Here is a 23,479-nt window from a genome sequence, read left to right as displayed (position 1 = left end):
TATTTTTGTGAAACTCTAAAGTAAATAATAAAGGAATTCAAAACTTAAATTCATATATTTTAAAATTTTGAATTTAATAATATAAATGTTTTATAAAGGATATAAATATTAATTACATATTTGTGTTATGAATTTAGAATAAATCTTACGTTATTTATTATTTTAAATATATTATGAATTTAAATCAGAACATATACCTGTGTTATCAATTTAAATGTTTGAATTAAGAACATCATAGTGGTTATGGCTATTCTAATTAATATAATTATACATTTTCATGAATTAATGATAGAATTTATTTACATTTCATTAGAGTTTTTTTTCAGGATTTCATTAGAGTTTTTATCTTCCTTTACACACAAATACATATGTTCGACAAATTAATTAAAAAATTAATTATTAATTGAAAATAGAAAAATTAATTTATTAAATTATATGTGTTTAGTAAGACTAATGATCGTTGAAGTAAATTATTGAAGTAACTCAAAATTATAAAATGATATAAAAATAATAAAATTATTATTTATTTTTAAAAAGTAATTAAAAAAATTAAAATATATTAAAAATAAAAATGAAAAAATATAAAAAAAATTATAAGTTAATGTTTAAAAAATATTACAAATTACTAAAAAAAAACTTGTTGATCCAATGCTCAAATAAATTTTTTAATAAATAAAAAAATTAAAAACTAATTAAAATATCTTACGAAATATAACCATAATTCATATGATTTTAATGTGGTATGAATTAGAAAAAAAATGCAACTACGGTATACTTTGTAACAATTGACTTTATCATTTAAATTTTAACTGAATTTCTTAATTTAATTAAAATTAAAATTTGATTAAAATTAGTAATACTGATTAGTTATTTTAGATATTTTTTTGAAAACGTTTCAATGTTAACAAATATCTATAAAAACTCATAAATGTCCATAAATATCTATCACTAACACAGTGGATAGTGGATACTCACGTCATGTGGATATGAGTAATTTTTTACCGACAGAAATAGGTAGTGGCCTAGTGGTAAATGCTTCATCCGCCTAATTATTAATTAAAAACACTTAAATATCTTTTTTTATATTTGAAAAATTAATTGTTTTTAAATTATTATCTAAAATTTATTTGTGATTAATTACATATTTGATTTTTTTTATATTTCAATTATTATCTGTCATTACTTACTAAAATAAGACTAACAACATATATTACATAAAATATAAAAAAAAAAATCATGTAAGTATTTAATTAAAAATAAATTTTAAGTAATAATTTAAAAATGTTTTTAAGTAAAAATATTTTTTAAACCTATTAAAAGATATTTGCAAACTTATTCTTCTAAGTTCTAACTTTAGTTTTTAAGAATACTATCACTATTTTGTCACTCATGATTTTATCAATCTAGATTAGCAATTACTATATGCTCAAAAGTGAGTGGATAAACTTGCTATGAATCTGGGACGCATATAAAAACGATCTAAAATCTTTTGAAAGTAAATTACGGAAAAATCATCTTAAAGTGACAAATAGGATCTAAATATTCTGCGTGAAAATATAGGTATTAACTAAGATCTTTGACATTATCCCGAGTTGCATTTGTTCTCTTATTATAAATAAAATTATATAACCATCTACATATAAAAAAAAAAACTAATTTTGGTTTTATTTAAGTGGATTCATATAATTTGATGCAAATTTTTTAGAATTCAAAGCAACTTTTAATTAAATATCTAAGACTATTATAGAAAAAAAGTTAGGCAATTTTTTAATTATTTTAAGATGTCTAGTACTACTATAACATTATAAGTCCTTTTAAAAAAAAGTACTATTATAAGTCTATAACTCTACAATTGTGGGGTCAAAAGTTCAATTAAATTAAATATACACGTGTTTCATGGGTATTAAACATTGTAGAAGTTCCTGTAAAAAAACATTCTAGAAGTAGATGATTTTTTAAAAAATATCTAATAAGACATTTATTAATATTTCATTAAAACATGAAATATAAAAAAAAATGGCGTATAAAATGTAAAAAACGCCTTAAATATAATTAATGCGTTGTTATCACTTTTTTACAAAATATTATATTTTCTGTCTAATCGAGAGAATGCACTCCAAAATCCATGAAGACTTAACACTCAGGTTAGGATGTGAGTTAAGAAATGAGAATGAGTGGAGTTGATCTATGCCAAAGAGAGGGAGTCCATATATGGAGACATTATTGGAGAAAAAAGTCGTTAAGTTAGTTAGGTGTTATGTGAAAACTTATGTGATTAAATCTATTTGAGTGTTTGACTTTTTATGTTGGTGTTATTATCCGTTCTTTCCTAATGTATTCAAGTTAGTCATGGGTGCCAGTTTTGGATGACTGGCTAATTGTGTGTTTGGTGTTCTTATACTAAGTAACCTTTAAGGCATTCCTAGTAATGAAAATCAGCTTTAATGAGATAATCCAAGTTTAATGGTAAAGGCATATTTAGCCATTATATCTTAAGAGTTGTTTGTGTACAAGATATGATTTTTAGATTATCTTTAATAAAGGTTTTTGAGTTGAATTCATGAGCTTAAAAAATTTTATCTACCAGATTTATTATTATTTTTGTTCAAAAGTTTTATACACTAAATGTTAAGTTTCAAGGAAAAAACTTTCAAGAACTTCATTTAAAAAAACATTATTTTTAATGTCATTTGAGAGAAAAGATAAGTTTTTTTTCTTACAATTAAAATTTAATAACCCAAATTAGATTCTACAATTCTTCATCCTATGCAGTATCATAAAATCCATATAAAATTATCTAAGATCATAAAATAGTTTCTTCCACTAAAGATGTTTTTATATTTCTTCAGCATTCGAGCCGGCCTTGCAAAGTTTCTTGAAAATAAGATTAGTTTTTTTATATAAAAAATGATTCCTTAAGAATACTTTTTTTTATTGTACTAAAGGTGGTGCAAAAGAAAAGAGAAAAAATTAGTGATGGAAACTAGAAAAATAATTATAAAAAATGTGAGTTGTTTAACATTTTTTAACATTGAACCAAATTTATGTGTGGATTACTTAAGTGTAAAATGACATTGGAACTATAAAAATATAAGAAGTGTGAGTTATTTAACTTTTTTTTTCTATCCATACGACATGCATATATGGTAAATATTATTTTTAGTAAATAAAATAGATAGTAATTTTTTTATTGAATTCAAAATCTCATTTTGACGAAGATAAGACTGAAAATATTATTTGGTGTTATTATTAATGATATTAATCAATTAATTTAATTAGAAATCATAAAATCATATCTCATTGTTTGTTAATTATAATTTTTAAATTTTTTTAAGAAAATTAATTTCAACCTTTTGATTATTTAAATTGAATGACTTGAATTTAGTGTAAAACATTATTTTACACATAATGTAAATAAATCATATCCCATTCTAAATATATTTGAAAAACTTATCAATGTTGACAAATATCTATAAAGGTTCATAAATAGCCGTAAATATCTATCACCCACACAGTGGATACTAACGTGGATAATGGTCAATTTTTACCCTCTAAATTAGGTAGTGGGGACTATAATCCTTACTCGCATCACCCTGACTAATGACTCAAATTATCTAATTAAAATTAATATTAATAGTGTAAAAAGATTGTGTAAAAAACAAGCATAAAAAAGTATTTGTAAACTTTATCTTCTAACTTTAATTTTTCTTTGCCATGCAGGATTTTATCAATAAAGAGCTGCAAGTCATTCCGTATTCTTTTCTCCAGGTTTATTTATTCACTAATGCTCAAAAGTCAAAAGTAAGCGGATAAACTTGGTTTTTTTGTGTGTGTGTGAGGGTAGTGGATAAACTTGTTTTGAATATGGGAAGCACATAAAAAACGATCTAAAAGCTTTTGAAAGTAAATCAAATCATGGGAAAATCTTCTTAGAGCAACATATCGGATTTAAATATTGGGTGTGAAAAAACAGGTATCAACAAAATTTTGTTTTATTCAAGTGGATGTGTCTATTTTGATTCAAATTTGCTTGGAGTCAACATAAAAAATTTTTGTTTTGAGTCAAAGTAACTTTTAAATACTAAGACTAGAAAAATATATAAAAATATTAAACAATTTTTTTAGTTACTTTAAGATGTCTAGTACCACTATAAGTGTGGGTCAAATGCTCAATTTAAATTAAACATAGGCCTGCGATGCATGGGTATTTCAAAATTGTAGAATATGTATTTTTTTACTATATAGTAAAACACTTATTAATATTTCAAATAAACAAAAAAATAACAACAAATGACGTTTGAAAAATAAAAAGTAATTTTTGTGTGGAGAAAGTATTTTTTTTATAATGCAATAGAATTATGATTAATATCAATATGTTATAAAATGTCATGTTCTTTTTAGTTTTTTTACTGCTTCGAATAGAAATATTAAGATGGGTTTAATTTTAAATAGAAAGTGAGAAATTAAACAAGAGTTTTTTTTTTTTTTTAATTAAAGCAAGAATGTAATAACTCAACACAAATACCAGAGTAAGAATCATGTCTAACTACGACCATTTACAAACGGAATCTGAAAATAACACAATCAAATGTCAATTATAGATATTCTAAATAAAGAAAATTATTTCTCATATAATTTCTCTAAATTTTAAAGCGTATACTGTACCTTAACTTTAACGTATTTCTTTACCTCTTTATTTGTTTTGTAATAAGTATTTGTTTTTTTTTCAAACTGCCTAAGTCTTAAATATATTTTTTTCGGAAGATAACCGTATTAAGATTTCATCCACCATATTTTGATTGGTAAACATTAATGACAAAATAATTTTTAAAAAAATAAAAAATAAATTTAGTATTTAAATATATAAGAAGTGTGATAATTTATTAATTGTCTACAGATTATACTGTCTCATTTTTTTACATTTAGAGTAAAATTCAAATTATTTATCATAAGAAATCAATATGCCACAATTTTATAGTTTCAGGAATCAAAATTGATATTTATCTATTTTTGAATTTTTCCATTATCCATTATCATGAATGGAAGGGCTGACAAAAAAATAAAGTTATCATGAATGGAAGGGAGATCTAGGTTAAGCGAAAAAAATAGGAAAGAATAACGAATGGCAATTAAGGGTATAAAATGGCATAGAAAAGGGCAAATTTGCGCAAACCGTGTTAAAGTCCATAGCCTAGAAATCTAGAATATAAGTAAAACCATTTATGTATTGATTGTGTTGTGTGTGTGCACGGCGTCAGGTAAGGTATTACGGGGTCACTCACACATCCACATCCACTCTCTCTTCTTCTTCTTCTTCTTCTTCCTCTCCACGACGATTAATAATAATAATGGAGCAGCTTCAAACACCCACCACCACCCATAATAACACGAATCCAGAAACCTCCAACTCCAACAATGGCGATCTTTTCTTCGAAGACTTCGACAGCACTTGTTCCACCCCTTACGTTAGCGCCCCTTCCAGCCCCGGCCGTGGGCCCCTCCCAGGCTTCTTCTACAGCGCTCCGGCCAGTCCAATGCACTTCGCAATCACTGCCGCATCGTCTTACGAGAACACCCCTTCTTCCGCACCAATGGGCTACGAGTTCGAATTCTCCGCCCGGTTCGGGTGCTCTGGTTCGGCCGGGTCCGGTTCGATGAGCTCGGCCGACGAACTCTTCCTGAACGGTCAGATCCGCCCCATGAAGCTCTCTACCCACCTCGAACGCCCGCAGGTCCTCGCTCCCCTGTTGGATCTGGAAGGAGAGGAAGACGAGGACGAGGAAGTAGTGGAATCCGTTAACGTTAACGTTAGCGTTGTCCGAGGAAGAGATCTGAGGCTGAGAGACAAGTCGGTTCGCAGAAGAACCAGATCCATGTCCCCTCTTAGGAGCAACACGCCGTTAGAGTGGGCCGAGAACGAGGACGAGGAGGATCACGTTCACGACAAAAACGTGACCAAGCCCAACCAAACCAACATTATTAGTTCCTCCGAAGCAGAGAAAGTAGAGGATGGTTTGGGTTTGGGTTTGGAGACAACACCTTCGGTTTCAGGTTCGGCCTCGTCCTCTCGGTCTTCCTCCGCTGGGAGAAGCTCGAAGCGGTGGGTTTTCTTGAAGGACTTTCTCCGAAGCAAAAGCGAAGGGAGGAGTAACAACAAGTTCTGGTCCACCATTTCCTTCTCCCCAACCAAAGACAAGAAAAATCAAAACCCACCAAACGCCAAAAGCGAAACCACGCAGAAAACGAAAGGTAGTAGTAGTTCTAGTTCTCAGACTTGGGCCAGGAGAATGAGTGGGAAGCCCACAAACGGTGTTGGGAAGAGGCGCGTGCCACCATCGCCGCACGAGTTGCACTATAAAGCGAACCGGGCCCAAGCAGAGGAGTTGAGGAAAAAGACCTTCCTCCCTTACAGGCAGGGTCTACTTGGGTGCTTGGGCTTTAGTTCAAAGGGATATGGGGCCATGAATGGCTTTGCTAGAGCCCTAAACCCTGTTTCCTCCAGGTAAATTTCTTGGGATTTCCCTTAAATTGTACAGATCATTATTAATTATTATTATTATCACTATCACTACTCCTCCTATTATTATAATTTCTTTGTTCATTTTGGAATCATTTAGCTTTGTCTTAGCTTTAAGAATTAAGATCACCATATGTTCAAAGGGAAAGCTTATCCTAGGTTGGTGAGAAGTAAGATTAAAATACGAGGGTTCTGGTTCTTGTTCTTCCCTCTCCATCATCCTTGTTGAGGATGCAGAACTGATAAAAGTATTTATGTACAATATACCAAGTCATGTACTCGTACTCGCAGCATTTTGCTATTTACACAGTTGCTGTGGAGTGACTGGAGTTTATTAATATATATTTTCCACACTTGCCTTTTTACTTAATTTAGGTCTAATCCGGTGTTGTTGTTATTATTATTATTATTATTGTGGTGATGCGAATGGCGATGCCTGTTATCTCTGGTACACTATAGTTATCGATTTATATTGTTGCATTGGTTACAGAAACCACGTGGTGTGGGGAGCCATGTTAGTTGGTTGAGGCCCCATTGTAACTGTGCGAACACACTTGACTTGAGCTATTTCCACACTACACCATAATTGAAAGATGCCCCTGTTTTTGTCTGCATCTCTCGCGTCTTGAGTTTTTGGTTGCGTATGCGAATTGCATGAGATAGGATGTGTCGGGATCATGGCAAATTGGCAATAGAATCAGATGATCTTAAATTTGCCCTTTCTTTTGGGGTCCAAAATGGTCTTTTTAGATGCAGCGTTATAATTATGCCGTGGTGAAGATTATTTGAGTTGAGTTCGGGAAAAAGATGTTTGCAAATCTATATGCGACAAGATGTGGACGTAAAGTTAGATGGAGATTATTTGACATTGACTTGCTTATAAGTTAGTACTAGTATATTATAAAGCAGGAATGTAACCCATGTAAACAAACCACCCCAAGAGATGTTCCATTTTCATTTTCTTTTTGGTTGCTTCTATATTTTTTTCATTATACTATCCGCTTGTTCTTCGGTGCACCCTGAGTTTTCTTACTTGATGCCCCACTGCTACAATTTGAGGGATTTCAATTGGTTTCATAAATTGCTACTGGATTTGGAGGAAACTTTTTCAAAAAGGGGCTAATAAATAATCCACGAGACATGAATCCACCTGGGGGGCCCAAGTCCTTTAATAAGCTGGGCAGCATTTAAATTTGTTTAGCTAGCCAAGTCAAGATGTGTGTGGATAATCAAACGATTCAAACCTTCCTATCCGGACTTTGTTACGGAAGAATTTCAATTTGGACGGACTTTCCAAATTTAACTTTGAACATTGAATCAAAGGTAACTGTGGTAAAATAAGATAATAATAATAATTATATTTGGCTGGTAGGTGGTTCCAGAAGAAACTGTTCATATTGTTCACTCATCAGTTCAATCACATGCTAGCTACCTGTGCGGGGATTCTGCTAGAGTAAGCAGCTAACCTGTACTTGGCCCCGAATTTTTTCCCCCTCCTTTTTGTCATAATATTTGCCCCTTACCTTTTGCGGATCACGATCCTACTGTAGAGGATACTAGTCCTAAAAAAATTGAAAGAAAATTTATAAATATAATTTGTATGAATATGGATTTTTGGATCACAACTGCTCTGCCAGTCAGTTCCTTCATATCTGCAGCAGATAGCATTTTACACTGCATTGCTAGTAACAAGAAATTGGTCAATGAAACTACAAGTAACAAGACAAGTGCTTATATTTGGACACTCTTAAATTTTAGACACTATCACCACATCTCATTTCACTTATTTCTTCTCTTTTTTTTTTTTTATCTTTTCCAAGGTGTAAAGTGTAAAAACACTTAAAAGGGGTGTTTAAGAATCATTTTTCTAACGAGACAAATAAGGATATTACAATAATTTTTCAAGAGAGTTGATAAATAATTAATTTATTAAAACAATTACTTAAAGAGAGTTGAATTCATCTACTCACTGTTGTAATGTCAGTAATCTAAATCAACTGTAATAGATTTAAAATAAGATACTATTTATCAGATGAGAATAATCTATGCTTTTACTGTTAACTAAACACATGGTCAGGAAAAGGATAGGTGTGATGTAAATTTGGGGGCATGGCCAGGACGGTAAGACCTTGGAACTCAGGAATTAGAACCCATATCTCCCGGAGCAGAATTTATTAATGCAACGAATCTTCCATCATCATGAGATCAAGCATAGGAAAATAAGATGCTGAGCTGAGTGAGAGTCAATTCATCTGACTATACAAGACTGATTGACTGCATCAACAGACGCAAAAATTCAAATATGTTCAGACGACTCATCCAAATTAATGTCAATAATGAGAGTTTTTTTTGGATGCTAGTACGTATCTGAATTTTTTTAGGAAACAACCATTATTCGTTGCTGCTTCTTATTGTTGACTGTTGCAGTTCGCATACTTTTCAATTACAATTTGTGTTAATTGATTAATTGGATTTTTTTTAGAGTATTGTTTGTTAAGGGAATGGATCTTTTTAATTGCAGTTATTTTTTTTTCATTTTATAAGATTATGAGAAAATAAATAAAATACGGATTATTGGGAATAACAATCAGTAGGGTCGGGTAGAATTATAGTACCCGTTCTCGATTTAAAAAAAGTATTCATTCTTGTTCTTGTAATTGAAAACAAGATATTTGTATTCGTCTTTGTCAGGCATGAACAACAATTTTAATCCTCATGTGAGTATCTAATCAATCCATTTACGAATATTACTTTCAAAGTTATCATTATCTATTACATTCTATTATTTATTACACACCTATCTCTTTGATAGTCCACCTACTATCAAGAAAGCGAATTATTTGTTAACATTAATAATCCACATAAAAAATAGTTAAAAATTTGGAACTAAAAGTCGAGGGTTTGTGGAAAAGCGGTGTAACTAACGAAGTAATAAAAATAAAGGCTGAAGCTGAATCAAAGAAGCCCAAAACCCAATTCAGAAAATTTTCAAATAAACTAAGAACATAATTTGAAAAAGGGGTGTTGCGAGAATCGAACTCGCGACCTCTCGCACCCGAAGCGAGAATCATACCACTAGACCAAACACCCTCTACAATTCTTAAAATTGGCATGTTTTAAAATTTTACATCAAAACGAACTGATATACCAATAATAAATTTCGACGCCTAAAAATAACAATAAAGAAATTGACACGTAAAATAGTTAAATCAAACTAACAAAGAATAATTTTTTTCATCAGCTAAATAAAATTATTATATATAAATGAAAGCACAACAAAAGAATAAATTTCTACATTTAAACTGAATAAAGATTAATCTAATTTATAATTTTCAACACTTATAATCTAGTTGTTGAACATGATGAAAATTCTAGTGCATAATAATTATAAAGTTGAGAATACTAAAGATATAAATGATTTACATAAGAATGAATGATAAACTATTAAGATAAGAGAGAAAAAAAATTATGTGCAACTTTAGCCTGTTTATGCAAGTGTGTTTAGTTTGTTGCGAATCCTCCCATGCTCCATGTTAATCTTTTTACCTTCTTACAAATGATCAATCTAGATTGTGTCTTCCCAAAAACTTCAAAGAGATGGGAGCATGTTGGTGATGGATGTATTTTTGTAAATCTTATTTTCTTCTTCAACAAAAATTTCACATGCTATCGTATTTTGTTTTTAAGTCATCTTATTTAGGATGCTGTTGTTGCACTATAAATTTAATATAACATACTAACGAGGGTTAATGAAGATTAATGAAAGTTAATGAGAATTAATAAAACGGTTTTCATAGTAATTGTGACCACTAACAAATTTTATCACTAAGTTTTGTCATCTGTGTTAATAAGGTGTTCTCCCAAGGAGAGAACATTTGCATCTCACACTTATATCATTAGGTAAGTTTCCTTAATTCATCTCACATTGATGTTAAGATAGTGAGTTAAAAAAAATTATGTACCCTATAAAGAGGAAAAGAAAAAAATAGAATAGGCTCTTGAAGTTTGTAGCCTAATCTCATGTGATTGTGCAAACTTTACATCAAATCTCAACCACAAGTCTCTAACTTTTTTTTGTTTTATTGACGAAGAGTGCGGTAGTTGACTCAAAACCAAAAGATGAGTATTAAGAGGCGCCATGACAGAACATGCTGTAGTATCCAAGACCCACCCATAGGTACTAGGACTGTTTGTTCAATGACTTCTTTGTGTTTTGTTAGTTAAGTACATTTTTATTATAATTATATATTTGCATTTCTTGCATTTCTTTTTTGTCCCTACCTATTTTTTATTTTCCCAAGATACTAACCTACAAAGAAAAAATACCTCAATTTTTAGGATTTCATGTGAGTTTTTCTTGCACTTCAAACCATCATGACAATTGTGTGAAAATGTATCATTATGGCACTGGAAAACTAATGGCTTGGGGAAAGGTGTGATTAAACCCAACTAAAACCTATAAATAAATCAGTTAATATTTTATTAATGTTTTACTATAAGTTTTTAATAACAAATGTATTTTCATGTTGGCAGTAAGAATTGACATTGTTTTGAGATATAATTATTCGTGTTTTTACTGATTTTTGACTAAATGTCAAAGTCTATTATGTTTTAGTATTATTTTATTTTGATACATTATGTTTAAAATGCTTCAGTTTGATCTTTTATGTTTTTAAAAGTTTCAAGATAAAAGTTTTGAAATCATAAAGAACTAAGATACAACTTTTTAAACTTAATGCACCAAAATGAAACGGATCAAAATGTAACTTAAAAAGCATGAAAGATCAAAATAAAACTTTAAAATATAATGAATTAAAAGTAACAATTAATCTTGATTGTTTTAACTCTCAACACTTTAACTCACTATTCATATTATTATTTGAAAACAAAATTAAATCCTATAATAAAGAATCATAACCTTGATGTTACTTAATGAAGAAAAGAGTTAATATTTCATAATAGTACACTTCTAATCCCAAAATGTTTATTTAATATGTTATAATTTCCTAAATGCTTCTTAAAGAAAAAATAGTTAATATTTGATAAAACTACCTTAGGTGGTTACATAGTTTCATGACTAAATGTGTTTATTTGATAATAGTATAACCAACCATTCTAATTCTAAAATAAATAGATAAATTTGTAACTTATGTAGATTTATAAAGCAATTTCATATGATTGTTGTATTAGTTCATAGGAAATTTGTGAGAAAATGGACGAATAACGAAGCATTCATGTAATTATTATTTTGATGTTTTTTTATCAAAAAATTACATGATATGTCTTTTTTATCATTTTTTTCACATGCTAAAAATTGAGCACAAATTTTCTATTAAATAGATTATTCTTACTCATGTGAACGTAGTAACACATTACCCCATTGCATCAACCCTTTGGGTTCTATTTATCTTGGTTTGTGAAGGCTAAATAATTAACCAGGAAAATGAGACATAATTCACACACAAGATAGAGATTTAAAGCAGTGAAAAAAAAAACCCAAAAGAAGAAAGAATGGAAGCTCTAACTACACAAGGGCACTTGAATCCTGTACCTCTCATTTTATTTGTGTAGACAAAAATACCCCAAAATGATTTATGTCTTAGCACCTCCCTTCCCCACCATGGACGACTTGCATTGATCAACAACAACTTCCTCTGCTACCTCCACTACAAGCGTGGAGTAGCGTCACACCATCACAACACTAATAAATCTGGTAATAATTATGCTCAATGTAGGTGAAATCATGACCTATGCGAAGCTTCCTGTGATAAACACATCATCCAAGACTCCTTGGAAACTCTCATCAGAGTTAGATCTGAGAAGAATGATGATGATGTGGTTGAAGGGGGCGGCAGATTTGAGAAGCTAGAGATAGGCATTCCTCATGGCATAAAAGATGAACAAGGAGAAAGAAGAACAAGGATATCACCCTACTTCCAGAATGGGGTTCTTGGTGAAAGGACTATTTTTGTTCACATGAATAAAATTGGAGGTGCAAGATACAAGTTGGGAGGTGCAAAACTCAAATGCCCTACACAAGGGACCCAAAAACATGGCATAAAAAAAGAACAAAAATACGACAAAGTCTCACACCACAACGTTGCAGTTGCCCAATGGGTCATGCCCAAGCCCCAACGTGTATAAAAAGCTACTGTCGCCAATATGGTGAACCTTTTTTGAAAAAAAATATATATTAACTAATAGGTTTTTTTACCTGCCCAATTGGCTAAGGGTTTTATTTTGATGTTTTTAATAGGAGCATTCGTTGAATCAAATTTATCCAATGAACCTGAAAATGCAAATCAAACCAATGAAATTGGTTTGGATTGGTTAGGTTATCAGCTTCTTTTTTCAACCTAACCCATATCAATTAAATCAATTGGTTTTTAATTGTTAAATTATATTTCAAACTCAGTCTAAAGTTTGTTATAACTTTTGTATTTTCTTTCTTTGTCATTCTTTTTTATTTTCATTTAATCTAATCTAATGGTATCAAATGTCTTAATTTGGTCGTGTTAATATGTAATTTTTTTATAATATTTAAGGCAAAGAAATTAATGATATATGCAAAGTGATAACTATAAACATTGAATATTTTAAAATAAAAAATTTAAAATATTTTACCTTGCTTTAATATAAAATTAAATAGACAATAAGTGAAAATAAAAACTTAAAATTTTAATATAATTTTTTTGTCATAATCTAATTACTCGAACCACATCAACTTGATTTTAATTTATTTGGTTTGATTCAGATCGACAAAAAAAATTCAGAATTTAAACCAAATCAATATAAATAGTCCATAATGAATCTTACGGTATATTTGAATCAATCTAACTCGTCAAGATCTCTAGTTTTAAACCCTTAATGGGCCTAGGTTTGGACGATGATGATTGTTCAAGAAGTCTAAACTCACTAGTTAAAAGAAAAGAATACTTATCATCCTTTTGAGTTTCATGAACAAAGAGAAAATAATATGACATTAGATTTTTAAATTTTTTGTTTTTCATTAATTTTATTTCTCACATGATTTTCACTATGTTTATGATCCTTATTTGTACGAACATATGTTAGGTTCTATAATTTTTATGTATGTGAATATAATTAGACAACTTTCACCTCTCGAATTGGTAAAAATAAAAATTCAAAATTATGTTCCAAAATAAAAAAAATAAGCATTTTTTAAAACATCATTTTGACTCACTTCAAAAACTCAAAAAATACTAAATTATATTTTTTTTAAAAAAATAAGATACTAAATTGAATATAATAAAAAACAAAAAAAAATCTACTAGTGTATTTTAACCATTTAAATTTTGTAACATTATTAATTAAAATTCTCTAATTTAATTATACATACATCAAGGAGTAGTATTTTTTTTAATAAAACATTCAACATAGATAGTTTCCAAATGGAGTACTTTGACAATAGAAATTTCAGAGTAATACTGTGTTTATTATTATGTTTGTTCAAATTTAAACCTCTTTTCTTATTTTTGTTAAAGTGTTTATTATAATGTTATGTTTGTAATGATTAAAAAGAGAAAAAATAAAGATTAAATTATATTTTAGGTAAATAATCATTTTCGTCCTTAAATGTGTAGGTCATTGAAAAATTCATCCCTAAATGTGTTACATCAACTTTTCATTAATGGTAACAAACAAAAGTTAACAAATAGATAAATTGGTTGTACTTTTTTCACTTGCGGAAACTAAAATTTAAATTTTTATCTTTCAGAAATAAATTTATTAGCGCTCTACACATCCCGTAATAAAAATGACTATTTACCAAAATTTTACATACACAAAATAGATTCATATTATTCTTGGTGGCCAACTTGAGCCAAGGAATATGTTATTCTTAGCATTTGTAAAGTCGACCTCCAAAAGAACTAAAAAAAGTAAACAAAGAAGAGTTAATTACGTTAAAAAGGATAAATAATCATTGTTATCTTTAAATGTGTAATTCACTGACAAATGCGTCCCTGACAGATGAAAATATAAAATTTAATCTTTGAAACAGTAAAAAGTGCGACAAATATATCCGACCATTAACTTCCATCTATCATCGTTCAAAGAATAACCTACATGACACAGAGAGACAAATTTGTTATTGAAATAATTGTCAACGTGACCATCTTTAATTGTCAACATAGGGACATATTTGTCATATAATATTTTCTTGACCTTTTGTCTTCCAACTCTCTCGGAATATGAATGGGTAAATAGTCATTTTTGTCTTTGAATATGTAATTCATTGGCAAATGTGTTTCTAAAATATTAAAATATAATATTTAGTCCCTAAAAATGTAAAAAGTGTGATAAATATATCTAGTCATTAATTTTCGTCCATCATCATTAATAAAATAGTCAATATTCAAAGAAGTGAAATATGAGATATATTTATCTTTTAGGATAATTTGGAAAAATTTGTAATGATTAATACATGTTACAATATTTTATTTTGGTAATCTGATACAATATTTATTTTAGATAATTTCTATTGTGACAGACAAATTATGGTTGATAATCAATATTATCGTTATTATTATGTTTGTTTTAAGTTATATTTGTCAATATATTTTTTAAGTGATTATTGTAACGTTATGTTTCTAATGATAAAAAAACTAAAAATTTATCTTAAAATTATATTTTACTCTTAAATGAAATAAAATTTCGAGTCTAATAAATTAGTCAAATAAAAACATCCTTATATTTAGGTCAAATAAAAAAATTACTGATATTTTCGTCCAATAATAATAATTTATTACCATTTTTTATTCACTTACTAACATCTAAGTAAAAAAATTATTAAAATTTCCGTCTAATAAAACTTATTAATATTTACAAACGAAAAATTAACAACAAATATATTTATCATACTTTTATACTTTTAATAATTAAATTTTATATTTTTATCCTTCAACAATACATTTATGAGTTAGATTAGCCCACCATGAAAAAAAAGACTACTTCCTTTAAGAAATAAGTAAGGCGAAGAGAAGAATTAATTAATTGAGCGAGTCAATGAGCAGAGGCAGGGAGATAGAGCGCAAAATTCTACGTCTCCTTCACGGCGGCAAAACCCGCAGCCACCTCACCGAAATCCATGGTCACTTCCTCCGCCATGGCCTCCAGCAATCCAATCAAATCCTCGCCCACTTCGTCTCCGTTTGCGCCTCCCTCCGCAGAGTCCCTTACGCCACGCGCCTCTTCGCCCACACCCACAACCCCAACATCCTCCTCTTCAACGCCATCATCAAAGCCCATTCTCTACACCCACCCTTCCACGCTTCCTTCTCCTTTTTCTCCCTCATGAAAACCCGCGCCATCTCCCCCGACGAGTACACTCTCGCGCCTCTCTTCAAGTCCGCCTCCAACCTCCGCTACTACGTTCTCGGCGGATGCGTCCACGCGCACGTTGTTCGACTCGGGTTCACGCGCCACGCCTCCGTCCGCGTCGCCGCGTTGGAGGTCTACGCGAGTTGCGAGAGGATGGGCGATGCCAGCAAGGTCTTCGACGAAATGCGTGACCCAGACGTCGTCGTTTGGAACTTGATGATCCGTGGGTTTTGCAAGATGGGTGATTTGGAAACGGGTATGAAGGTCTTTGGACAAATGAAGGAACGGACCGTGGTTTCGTGGAATCTCATGATGTCTTGTTTAGCTAAGAATAACAAAGAGGAGAAGGCTCTTGAACTTTTCAATGAAATGCTCGAGCAGGGTTTTGAACCCGACGATGCTTCCTTGGTCACGGTGTTACCTGTTTGTGCTCGCTTGGGAGCTGTGGATATTGGCGAGTGGATCCATTCCTATGCAAATTCCAAGGGGTTCCTACAAGACACTATTAACGTGGGGAACTCGCTCGTGGATTTCTATTGCAAATGTGGCAACTTGCAAGCCGCGTGGAGCATTTTCAACGACATGGCAAGTAAAAACGTTGTTTCATGGAATGCCATGATATCGGGTTTGGCGTATAACGGTGAGGGTGAAGTTGGGGTTAACTTGTTTGAGGAGATGGTGCATGGAGGCTTTGAACCTAATGATTCCACTTTTGTGGGGGTTTTAGCGTGTTGTGCTCATGTGGGTTTGGTGGATAGAGGGCGTGACTTATTTGCTTCTATGAGTGTCAAGTTTAAGGTTTCACCTAAGCTGGAGCATTATGGGTGTGTTGTTGACTTGCTTGGGCGTTGTGGGCACGTGAGGGAAGCTCGTGATTTGATTACAAGCATGCCATTGAAGCCAACTGCGGCCTTGTGGGGTGCGTTGCTTAGTGCTTGTCGGACTTATGGTGACAGGGAAATTGCAGAAAATGCGGCTAAGGAGCTCGTTCGTCTTGAACCATGGAATTCGGGGAATTATGTGTTGTTGTCCAATGTTTATGCTGAAGAAGGGAGGTGGGATGAAGTTGAGAAAGTTAGGGTTTTGATGAGGGGAGGCGGTGTCAAGAAAGTTCCAGGGCAGAGTGCAACTGGATAGTGGCAACTTGCGAGAAATAGCTGTCTTTTGGTTGACACAAACTAAAGGAGTTCCCTTTTTTAATTTAATGCATGCATGCATGCATGATGTTAACTTACACAAAAACGTAGTACCATGAAGATTGGAGAATGCCACCAATCTCACTGATCAAGTCCCAACTCCAGACAATTTTGACATTTCACCACCACGGCTTTGAATTATAAAGGAACCAATTATTTAGATATGTCAAACTCTTAGTTGGATGTACTGATTGGTTCAAGAGCACGCTGGATACTTTATCATGCCTTTTAGATTAGGTAATCCATATTTGCAGATTTAATTTTGGTGGTTTTTATATAAAGGAGAATCCATGTAGTTTCAACTGAATCCGAAGCCTGATTTTTTTTTTTTTTTTTTGTATTATTCCAAATGAGTAATATGTAAAATAATTTTTATACATTATAACTACCGTTTTTGTGTCTTTCTGTCTTTGTGCGTTCATTTTGTAATATGTTGATATATTTCGTAGAGCCATAAATAATTATACTAACTGTAAATAGGAAGTACATTAAGACAACTGTCATGAACGTTACAATAAAGTAGGAAGCTATCACTATCCGGTTTAAAATATAATGAAGTCCATTGAGCATCTGTTAGTTGCGGCTAATACCTCAAATCACATTGCATAAACTGCTGCTACTGCCAGGATGAAGAGATTGTCGATTGATAACTTGGGAGCATTATTTGTCTCTCCTCCGATATACTCTGCCAAATTGAAGTTCCCTACACATAGCTTACATGTTTGTTAAAGCAGCAAAATTTATAAGAACATTGAAAAAGAGAAGTTCAAGTTAATATATATGTGTCCGTGGAAAGTAACTAGCATCCTGACCTCTTTGTCTTGAGTAGCTGCAGCCAGCATTTAGTGCATATCTCATTTGTTGTAAAGTTGCCTTGTTGTAGAATATGAAATTGGATAGTATGTTATCAATGCAATTCAGCACTAGCTGTGTTTCAGTTAGGCACGGTCCACTACAGAAAAAATCAGTGGCCACCGGTGGTATGTTAATATTCCCAGATGGGTTTAATCTATATGCTTCATCACACCCAACATAAATCTGGGAAAAATTCAAAAAAAGCCAAATGAAATGGTAAAAGAATATGTCAGAAAGGAAGCGAGATTGATGATGACCAAACATAGATTGAGTTCGTGTTGTATATGATAGTGAAAGTGGAAAATAATTAATAATCTTTCATTCAAGAGGGAAAAAAACATATTGTTAACGTGAAGTCACATGCTAGCTTCCAACAAATGCCATCAAATATTTGTTACTCACGAGTTTATTGTCAAAGCACGATAGAGCCTTTAGCATGTTTTGTCCTTGCAAATCACCCTCAGCAGCCTCTGTTCATTTTTTCAGGCATACATATATATGCCACAAAATTGTATAAATTAGGATCCGTAGTGCATAGAATAAATGGTTAAAAAGAAAACTTAGTTGAAGCCATAGATACGATATAATCATAACCTGAGTAAAAGCAAAACAAAGAAATTGAAAGTATAACAAGGATGCTGAAATTTCCCTTTAGCATGAGTGCAAATGCCATGACTATACTCGTGTGAAACACAGTTGAGTACATGGGGGGAATCTTATATGAATGAGATGACGTAGGGGATTGATTACTCAACTTTTGTGATTTTATGATCAAGACAAGTTGAATATAGTAGGCCACCACACAAAAATCTAATAATGGAAAAAAAAAGAAAGTGAATCAGTGGTTTGGTTAACAAATAGCACCAGTTTATACCTGTAGTAGGTGCAGACAAATTGACCGATACAAAAGTGAAAGCAATGCATTAGATTATTATTATTTAGTTACCAACTCGAGCTTTCAATCCATCTCACTTTTGGAGTGTGTGACTTTTAGAACTTAGGTTATATCGGAGAATGGATTTGCCATATTTTCGTCAGCTAGGTATTTCTAAAAGAAGATTCCGTAACCGGATTCAAGAAAGTCACAACTCACAAGAAAAAATGAACAGAGATAAAAACCAAAAAAAATATAGATTCTGGAGATGCGGGGTATCGATCCCCGTACCTCTCGCATGCTAAGCGAGCGCTCTACCATCTGAGCTACATCCCCACATTGATGTTTTCCACTTATCTATAATATATATTAAATACATTATAGGTCTAGTAAGTAAAATCATAATTGCAAAATTAACAACGGTATGTTTGAAATTATTAAGGAATAATTTTTAATTAATTTATAATTAAATTCTTTTTTAATCATAATTTATATTTAATAATCTAATAAATAAACTAAAATCGATCATTTGTAAAATTAGGAAATCAAATGTTTTAAAATCATGAATTTGAAAATTAAAATCAAAATTATAATTTTTTTTTTATTATTATGAAAATCACAAGAAAAATAGAAAATGTATACATGTCCAACAAATCCGATATTAAACTTTTCACGAAAACAAAGTAATACAAGACCTTTTTCCAGTAAGAGAGAACTCGATAAAGATTAGGAAGAGAGAAGAAATAGATATTTAAACTGAATTCCTTCATTTTCTGATTTTCCAATGCATTACAATGGTTATATATTCGACACCTAGCTGCTACACACGCACACTAATCAGCAAGCCGAAACATATTCCTAATAATGCCAACAAACTCATTCTAGAGCATCTTTCTTATTATTATTTCCTATATTTAATAACAGAGAGTAATAACAATTCTTTTGGACCTGCCAATATGAATTGGACCGTAACACAAAGACTTGGCTAGAAAAGAAAATATTAGGAAAAAAACTTGGAATTGAATATATAATAACTTAAAAGTAAACAATTCCTTTTCCTAAAAAAAAGAGTAAGCAATTCATTTTTTGACTGAGTAAACAATTCATTAACATATCATTATAGCAGTTTAAATAAAAAGAACATTATGCATGACTTACAAAAGAAAAAAAATTCATTATATATATATATATATATATATATATATATATATTAAGTTGTCTCAACTTATACACCCTAAAGAATAGAATAAGGGACTCTGAACTAAGTTAATTTCTAAATAATTTTATTTTTGGGTGATATTGTTATATGTTTCACAAGTATATCAAATCACATGAGTAGTATAAAATGAAAATTTTAAATATCATTTTTTCAAAGGACTAGTATAATATAATTTACATACTTTTTATTTATTAGATAAAATATAAAATGAACTTAAAATAACAATGGTTAAAATCAAAGATAAAGATGAAAACATGAAAATAAAACTAATAAAAAAAGTTTTTTATTCTCAAGGATCTAGATTGAAAAAGTGTTGCGAGAAACAATAATAATAAATATCAGAGTTTAATTTCACTAAATCATTTTCTGATACATATACAAACTACTAATCAATGTTTATTATTTATTTATTATGATCGACTTATAAAAATATTCAACTTTCATTCCTTAAAAAAGAACTTAAGTCTTTGGACTAAACTACCAATCTCCTTTTTCACCTTTATAGTTTTTTAGAAAATAAAAATAAGTAAAAAAAATATTATCAAAGTTGAATGTATGATTTATGCATCGCACGAATTCCACCTGATATTAAATAGATTTTCAAGAATTTTTAAATTTAACTTATTTAAAGTAAAAATATGTAAGTCAAAAACCAAAGACATATTTAAAGTCAATTTATGCAAATTATATTTGAAAATACTTTAAATCAGTCTAATGATGAATAGAGTCTCACTTTCTTTTTTGAGTAAAATAAAGTCTCACCTTCTTATTTTACATATCTCTTCAGTTTAAATATATAAATTTTATTCATGATTTTGTTTACAATTATCTTTAAAATAATAGCCAATGAATGAAAATCAATTTTCCTTAAGAAATTATATTTAATATTTTACCAATTCATTCTTAACATTGTTTCCAATAAAAATTATAAAAATAATCAACTACAATAAATTATTAATGGTATTTTTAATGTTTATTTTTGGGTGAAATCTAATATCCTCGACTGAGTGACAAGGATTAATTTCTCAAAATGTTAAGATTCAATAAAGAAATTGACCTCTACCAATACTCAGATCAAAGATTGAATCCCTAACCATGGGCTTACCAATCATGTCGTATACCTTGTTGATATTAATGTTATTCTTGATATGAAACATAAGAAAAAAAAACATTAAAGTGATTCCCTCATTTAGTAATCAAGATTTTAAATTCCTTTGCTTATGTCATATATTTGTCAACATTTATATTCAATATTATGTTTAAAATACATTTAATTAAAAAATAAAATATATTTAATTGATTAGAAAAATTAAATAAGAAATTGCTAATAAGTTGTTAGAGTTAAAAGTAAAAGATTAAATGGAAAATTTTAAATGCTTTTAACTAATTTATATATTTATAATAAAATATTTTATTAATAAGTAATTAATTAATATTGATAGTTCCATGTGAAATATTATTTGATTTCACACAAGTATTTTTTTCATAAATAATTATCTCAAACTAGTATTCATTTTTATCTTTCTCTCTTTTATATCTATATATTAATTAATAATTTTTCGAAAAATCAATAATTAAAAGTAATATTATATTACAGTTAATTGTTTACTATAAATATAAATTATAATTTTACCCACGAGTCAAAATACTAGTTATTAAATTAAAATTATATTTTTAATATTATCAAATATGTGTAGTCAATAAATATTTAATGCTTAAAACTTGAAACAATATTTCAAAATTTTAACACAATAAATATTTATTCATTTTTATCATTTTTTTCAAAGTGAAATTATTTTTTTATGAAGTTTGACTAAAGAGAGAAATGCTTAGTCAAAATCTCCATAGTTTAGAAAGAAACACATAAGGCAATTCCTTTACTCTAGTCTCATTCTCAAGATTTGACCATGACACACATCACAAACAATAAACACTACCACATCTATTTAATCCCACTATCAAACTCAATAATGCACACACACTCACACACATCATCTCTCATTTCCATAGGCATTGTTTTTCTTTCTCCAAGCTTTTTCCTTTGTTTAACAATCAAACTCTTTTCTTGGAGTTCAAATTTCATGCTGACCAAAATCAAAGGACATTATCACCAACAACATGTCCTCTTTCCACTGTCACCTATGTATCTGAAAACTCATTGGAAGGTAACACTCACTTTTTCAGTTCCTTTCAAGAGACCCATTGTTTAAAAATACAAGGTTTTTCTAACATTAGTTCATTTGTAGGGTCTGGGTTTGCGTTAAGGATTTTTCCTTGCAATGTTCTGACACCTAATGTTTTCCCAACATTGGTGTCAATCAATGTCAACGAAGCATTATAACGATATTTGGAGGAAAAGCAAATGCAATGAGAATTGGAGAAGGAGAAAATTAGGAGACAGATATTCACAAGAGAGATGGCATTGGCATGATGACAAAAGTTGGAGGAAGAAGTTAGGAAAAAAATGACATAAGAGACTGCATTGGGAATCCCATTAGAAATCTGATTTCGAGAACATGTTTGAATGTCTTCCAATCTAATATTATGCAATCGAGATAATAACATTAACGTATTTGGTGTGCCACAATCCCAATAATAACAAACAATGATAATAAAGTCTCCATATTGGTTAGTATACTTGTATCTTATTTATTTGGTTAAACACTAGTCAACAATACATTATCCTCATAACATACTTTCACTATTGTAATTTTACTGGCAATGTTAAACAATCATAATATTTATATATATCTTATTCATACACCAACATCCTAAAGAGAAGATAGAGTCAATATATAGGGAATACTGAAACTCTTTAATTGGTCGTTGAGCTTATATTATATTGTTTATCCCATTGTAGGCTAAGTCAGGTGTTCCTCCTTATGGTACAAAGCGCAAAGTGATGTCATCTCTTACACTTGATGACAACGACATTTCTCCACTAGTCATGCCAAAGAAATCCAAGCAAGAGTGGATCTGTAAATTATGTCATATTAGTACTACAAGTGAAAATGAATTGAACAATCATCTTTTGTTTCCTCGAGAATGAATTTGTATTTATATTTCTAATTATAAAAAGATGATTGAAAGGTTATTATTTATTTGACATTGGAGCAAATTTCATAAGATTAAACAAGTTAATATTTCTTAAAATTTGACACTTTTGTTGTCAAAATTACCATTCCTCAATTTTGAGGGAAAAATAGTCAAAATACCATGGATGTGTAATTGACATAGGATTATACTCTTTATAACAGTGGTATCGGCTGCAAAGCCTGTGGTATTGTAACTCACATCTAGTTCATAATTCACATACAAAAGATAGTGATTAAAAATGAATTTTAAAGAAACTATATTCGAAAAAATATATTTTTAAAAAATTAATATTAAAATTAATATTTAGATTGAGTTTCAAATGTTAGTTAAAAATAAATTTATTGAATTAATCAAATAAAATATATTTCTTTTTCTTTTTC

The 23,479-nt window shown here is 30.1% G+C and overlaps 3 protein-coding genes and 2 non-coding genes across 6 annotated transcripts; 2 read left to right on the top strand and 3 right to left on the bottom strand.

The window, feature by feature from the left end:
• The first annotated feature begins 5,005 nt into the window (after positions 1-5,005).
• Positions 5,006-7,479, top strand: LOC100805542 (uncharacterized). Of its 2 annotated transcripts, XM_003535277.5 has the most exons (2): positions 5,006-6,502; positions 7,008-7,479. In XM_003535277.5, the coding sequence occupies exons 1-2, from the start codon at positions 5,349-5,351 to the stop codon at positions 7,042-7,044; spliced, it is 1,191 nt and encodes a 396-aa protein (XP_003535325.2). In that variant the 5' UTR covers positions 5,006-5,348; the 3' UTR covers positions 7,045-7,479. The 2 variants fall into 2 exon arrangements, with proteins under 2 accessions (XP_003535325.2, XP_014618656.1); XM_014763170.3 differs by lacking the exon at positions 7,008-7,479 and having other exon boundaries at positions 5,006-6,887.
• Positions 7,480-9,535: 2,056 nt separating this feature from the next.
• On the bottom strand, positions 9,536-9,607 carry TRNAP-CGG (transfer RNA proline (anticodon CGG)). The gene has a single exon. It is a non-coding gene; the product is annotated as a tRNA-Pro (tRNA).
• Positions 9,608-15,506: 5,899 nt separating this feature from the next.
• LOC100805000 (pentatricopeptide repeat-containing protein At1g09190) lies at positions 15,507-17,147 on the top strand. The gene has a single exon (XM_003535276.5). The coding sequence runs from the start codon at positions 15,545-15,547 to the stop codon at positions 16,994-16,996; it is 1,452 nt and encodes a 483-aa protein (XP_003535324.1). The 5' UTR covers positions 15,507-15,544; the 3' UTR covers positions 16,997-17,147.
• Positions 17,148-17,362: 215 nt separating this feature from the next.
• Positions 17,363-18,629, bottom strand: LOC100804467 (uncharacterized). Its single transcript, XM_003535275.5, has 4 exons — positions 18,505-18,629; positions 18,313-18,380; positions 17,868-18,093; positions 17,363-17,758 (listed from the first exon to the last, which is right to left on the bottom strand). The coding sequence occupies exons 1-4, from the start codon at positions 18,614-18,616 to the stop codon at positions 17,652-17,654; spliced, it is 513 nt and encodes a 170-aa protein (XP_003535323.2). The 5' UTR covers positions 18,617-18,629; the 3' UTR covers positions 17,363-17,651.
• Positions 18,630-19,047: 418 nt separating this feature from the next.
• On the bottom strand, positions 19,048-19,120 carry TRNAA-AGC (transfer RNA alanine (anticodon AGC)). The gene has a single exon. It is a non-coding gene; the product is annotated as a tRNA-Ala (tRNA).
• Between the last annotated feature and the right edge of the window lie 4,359 nt (positions 19,121-23,479).

Source organism: Glycine max, chromosome 10 (assembly GCF_000004515.6).
Source record: "Glycine max cultivar Williams 82 chromosome 10, Glycine_max_v4.0, whole genome shotgun sequence".
Classification (NCBI taxonomy): domain Eukaryota; kingdom Viridiplantae; phylum Streptophyta; class Magnoliopsida; order Fabales; family Fabaceae; genus Glycine; species Glycine max.
The sequence above is the reverse complement of the archived record's forward strand: the minus strand, read 5'-3'. Positions and strand labels throughout refer to the sequence as shown.